Source organism: Branchiostoma floridae, chromosome 1 (genome assembly GCF_000003815.2).
Source record: "Branchiostoma floridae strain S238N-H82 chromosome 1, Bfl_VNyyK, whole genome shotgun sequence".
Taxonomy (NCBI): Eukaryota; Metazoa; Chordata; class Leptocardii; order Amphioxiformes; family Branchiostomatidae; genus Branchiostoma; species Branchiostoma floridae.
In genome coordinates this window covers 20,939,934-20,942,687 of record NC_049979.1, presented here as the reverse complement: position 1 = coordinate 20,942,687, position 2,754 = coordinate 20,939,934, and the positions used below count along the sequence as shown (strand labels likewise).

At 39.9% G+C, this 2,754-nt stretch overlaps 1 protein-coding gene across 1 annotated transcript in view; it reads right to left on the bottom strand.

Moving 5' to 3' along the window:
• Nucleotides 1-291: 291 nt before the first annotated feature.
• LOC118418269 (cytochrome P450 4B1-like) overlaps nucleotides 292-2,754 on the bottom strand; it is a 10,736-nt gene continuing 8,273 nt past the window's right edge. Inside the window, exons 9-12 of the mRNA XM_035824118.1 lie at nucleotides 2,340-2,473; nucleotides 1,895-1,959; nucleotides 1,658-1,740; nucleotides 292-1,326 (exon numbers count right to left, since the gene is read on the bottom strand). Coding sequence (XP_035680011.1) covers nucleotides 1,146-1,326; nucleotides 1,658-1,740; nucleotides 1,895-1,959; nucleotides 2,340-2,473 — 463 coding nt within the window. The 3' untranslated portion in view covers nucleotides 292-1,145. The remainder of the gene's footprint in view (nucleotides 1,327-1,657; nucleotides 1,741-1,894; nucleotides 1,960-2,339; nucleotides 2,474-2,754) is intronic.

Here is a 2,754-nt window from a genome sequence, read left to right as displayed (position 1 = left end):
ACAAAACTCATTATCAATGTTAACAGAAGGAGCCATTCCCCCTTGCAGTCTGCTCCGGCATATGTTTTGCTCCTTTTTATTGGCCAATGCCTGCATATACCTTTCTTTCGTTCCTTTTGATTGGTCAAAATGAATTAACACCAGCACCGGTGTTAATTCAAAATGAATTAACAACAGCACCGGTGTTAATTCAAAATGAATTAACACCACTGGTGTTAATTCAAAATGAATTAACACCACTGGTGTTAATTTGCACCTGCCTGGCCGGAATCGAAGTGTTACGGCGTCATAACCAACGTGGAACGGGGCCTTCTGATTGGTCCGCGGCGCCTGGCTATATGATAATAAATGATACCATGAATTGGATTTTTGTTCAGCGAACATAAACTCACTATCATAAACGTGGCATTGCACATGAGAGTATCAAATATTAGAGCTTACTATGATCATTTGGAAGGAGTTGTATTTATTTGTTTCTCCGTCGAATTCTAGTACTTTGGGATGCACGAAATTGTTAGTACTAGTCAGCGACATTAAAATACGAAGGCAAGGCTTAAAATGAATCTGTGTATTCAACCTTTTAAGGAGAAGTGAACGACGTATTTCCATGATATTCAGAATGTAGGTTACTTAGACGGTTGTATACATTGGGATTCAAATTATTCAGATTAGGACTTGCATGATTAACGAGGAAATTCTATAATTCCATACTAGGGCTTTAAAATATCTAATTTACGTCAGTTGGAACATTAAAGGTATCAATTATGTAAATAATCGCTTTTTTTATATAATCAGTGCTAAAGTGCTATAATTCCTTAACAGTAAATGATTTTGTGATGCGTGGAATGTAATCATAATATGCAGAAGTTATGTAAATTTGGAAGAAATTTGCATGATTTATGACAAAGTATAAGCATTGATTTCTGCCAACGAAAGGGACTTTCACACTTAAGAGTACCAAAAAAGAGTACTATGCTAGCTATAGTTATTTGCTTAATCATGAGTCGAGATAAAACAAAAAATTCCAAAAGCTCAAAATATTTCATGGGATCTCCGAACTCTTGCTTGTGATTGAATCCGTTGTGTATACGATCGTACAGACAGTCAGTAATTACAGACCACAACAACTTCAGACCACTAGGCACTTATTCCACCTCAAAAGGTGTGATCTTGATGTAGAGACCCGGACTATCGGCTCGGAGGACCATCCTTTCTACAGGGAAGGGTTCCGGCAGGGTATCGTCAGGAGTCAGAATGAACCGCTGTAGGATGAGCGCAACAGCTGTCTTCAACTCGTTCATGGCGAAGTGCTGTCCGATACAGTTCCTAGAATCACATCATATTTTGTTACAAATTTTATATTTTGTGATTTGTTCACAACTCGAGCTTAGTTAATACATAACCCTTCAAGTTGGCTATATTCATTCATATATAGTGTAGTAGTTTCATGTTGTACAGAAAGAGACATGTGTTAGTGCGTTAGTGTGAGTGTTGGTGTACGTATATATATGTCTGTGTGATTGTATGCACGCACGTGTGCTTGAGTGTGTTGATGTGTGTGTGTGTGTGTGTGTGTCTGTGTGTGTGTGTGTGTGTGTGTGTGTGTGTGTGTGTGTGTGTGTGTGTGTGTGTGTGTGTGTGAAATGGTAGTACAAACCTTGGGCCTGCTGAGAAGGGAAGAAAGGCGTACGGGTGTCTGCCCTTGGAGTTCTCCGATGAAAAACGCAGAGGATCGTACTCCTGAAGAGAAATAAAGACAGGAAACATACCTTTTAGAATATATGCATACATATCTGATGCATTCTAACGTAACGTTATGCTATTGGCATAGATTGGCTTTTAAAGAGCAAAAATTTGCAACCACATATAGATAAATATCATAAGTTATAAATACCTCGGGTTTCTCCCAGATGCGTGGGTTACGGTGAAGAAAACGCATACTGATATACACTTGTGATCCTGAAATGCAAGAGACAGAGATAACAGGTAATGAACATTTTAACATATGGCTGTTATCTATGGCACCTTCGGCTTTGTTAACTTGTCTTTTTGATTTGTTTTCTGTGGAGGCAACAAACGTAAATCTCTCAAAGTCTGTCGTATTGTCGCACTTCCTATCATTATTAGGGCGCGGTCACATGGGTCGTGCAATCGACGTACCTCAGTCACCGGGCATTTTGGAGAACAGCCATGTACGTGTCTTGTAAAGTTCAATATGTTCAACTTCAAAAGACCGTTTTGGATCCCTCTCAGTGGTTGGTTTTGTCACAGCCTGTTTGAGAATCCTATTGCACCAAAACCGTACGACCATCGTACGGCCTATGTGACCGCGCCCTTACCTTTGGGTACGGTCCTCCCATCGCTGAAGGTAAGAGGGGTCTCCACGTCTCGTAATATCTCCGGAACGGCAGGGTACAGCCTCAGGCTCTCCTTCACACACAACGTGATGTATTTCATCGAAGATAAGTCTTCCCTGTGTGTGTGGAGATACAAGAAGGAAGACAGAGCTAAAAAGAAGTCAAGATCATAGCATGTCCAGGTTAAAAGATATTAAAAAACAGAATATCTACTGCAGTACCAAAGTCACATACCAGGGGGCCCAAAATCGACCTTAACTTTTGTCTTCAGACACAGACAGACAACCACACCCAAAACTATATTTCCGTTTTTCATATATATAGAGAGATAAAAAAAGCTTATTCTATGATCTGTGACAACTATCTTGGAACATTTTTGGTGCTTTCAGGATGACTG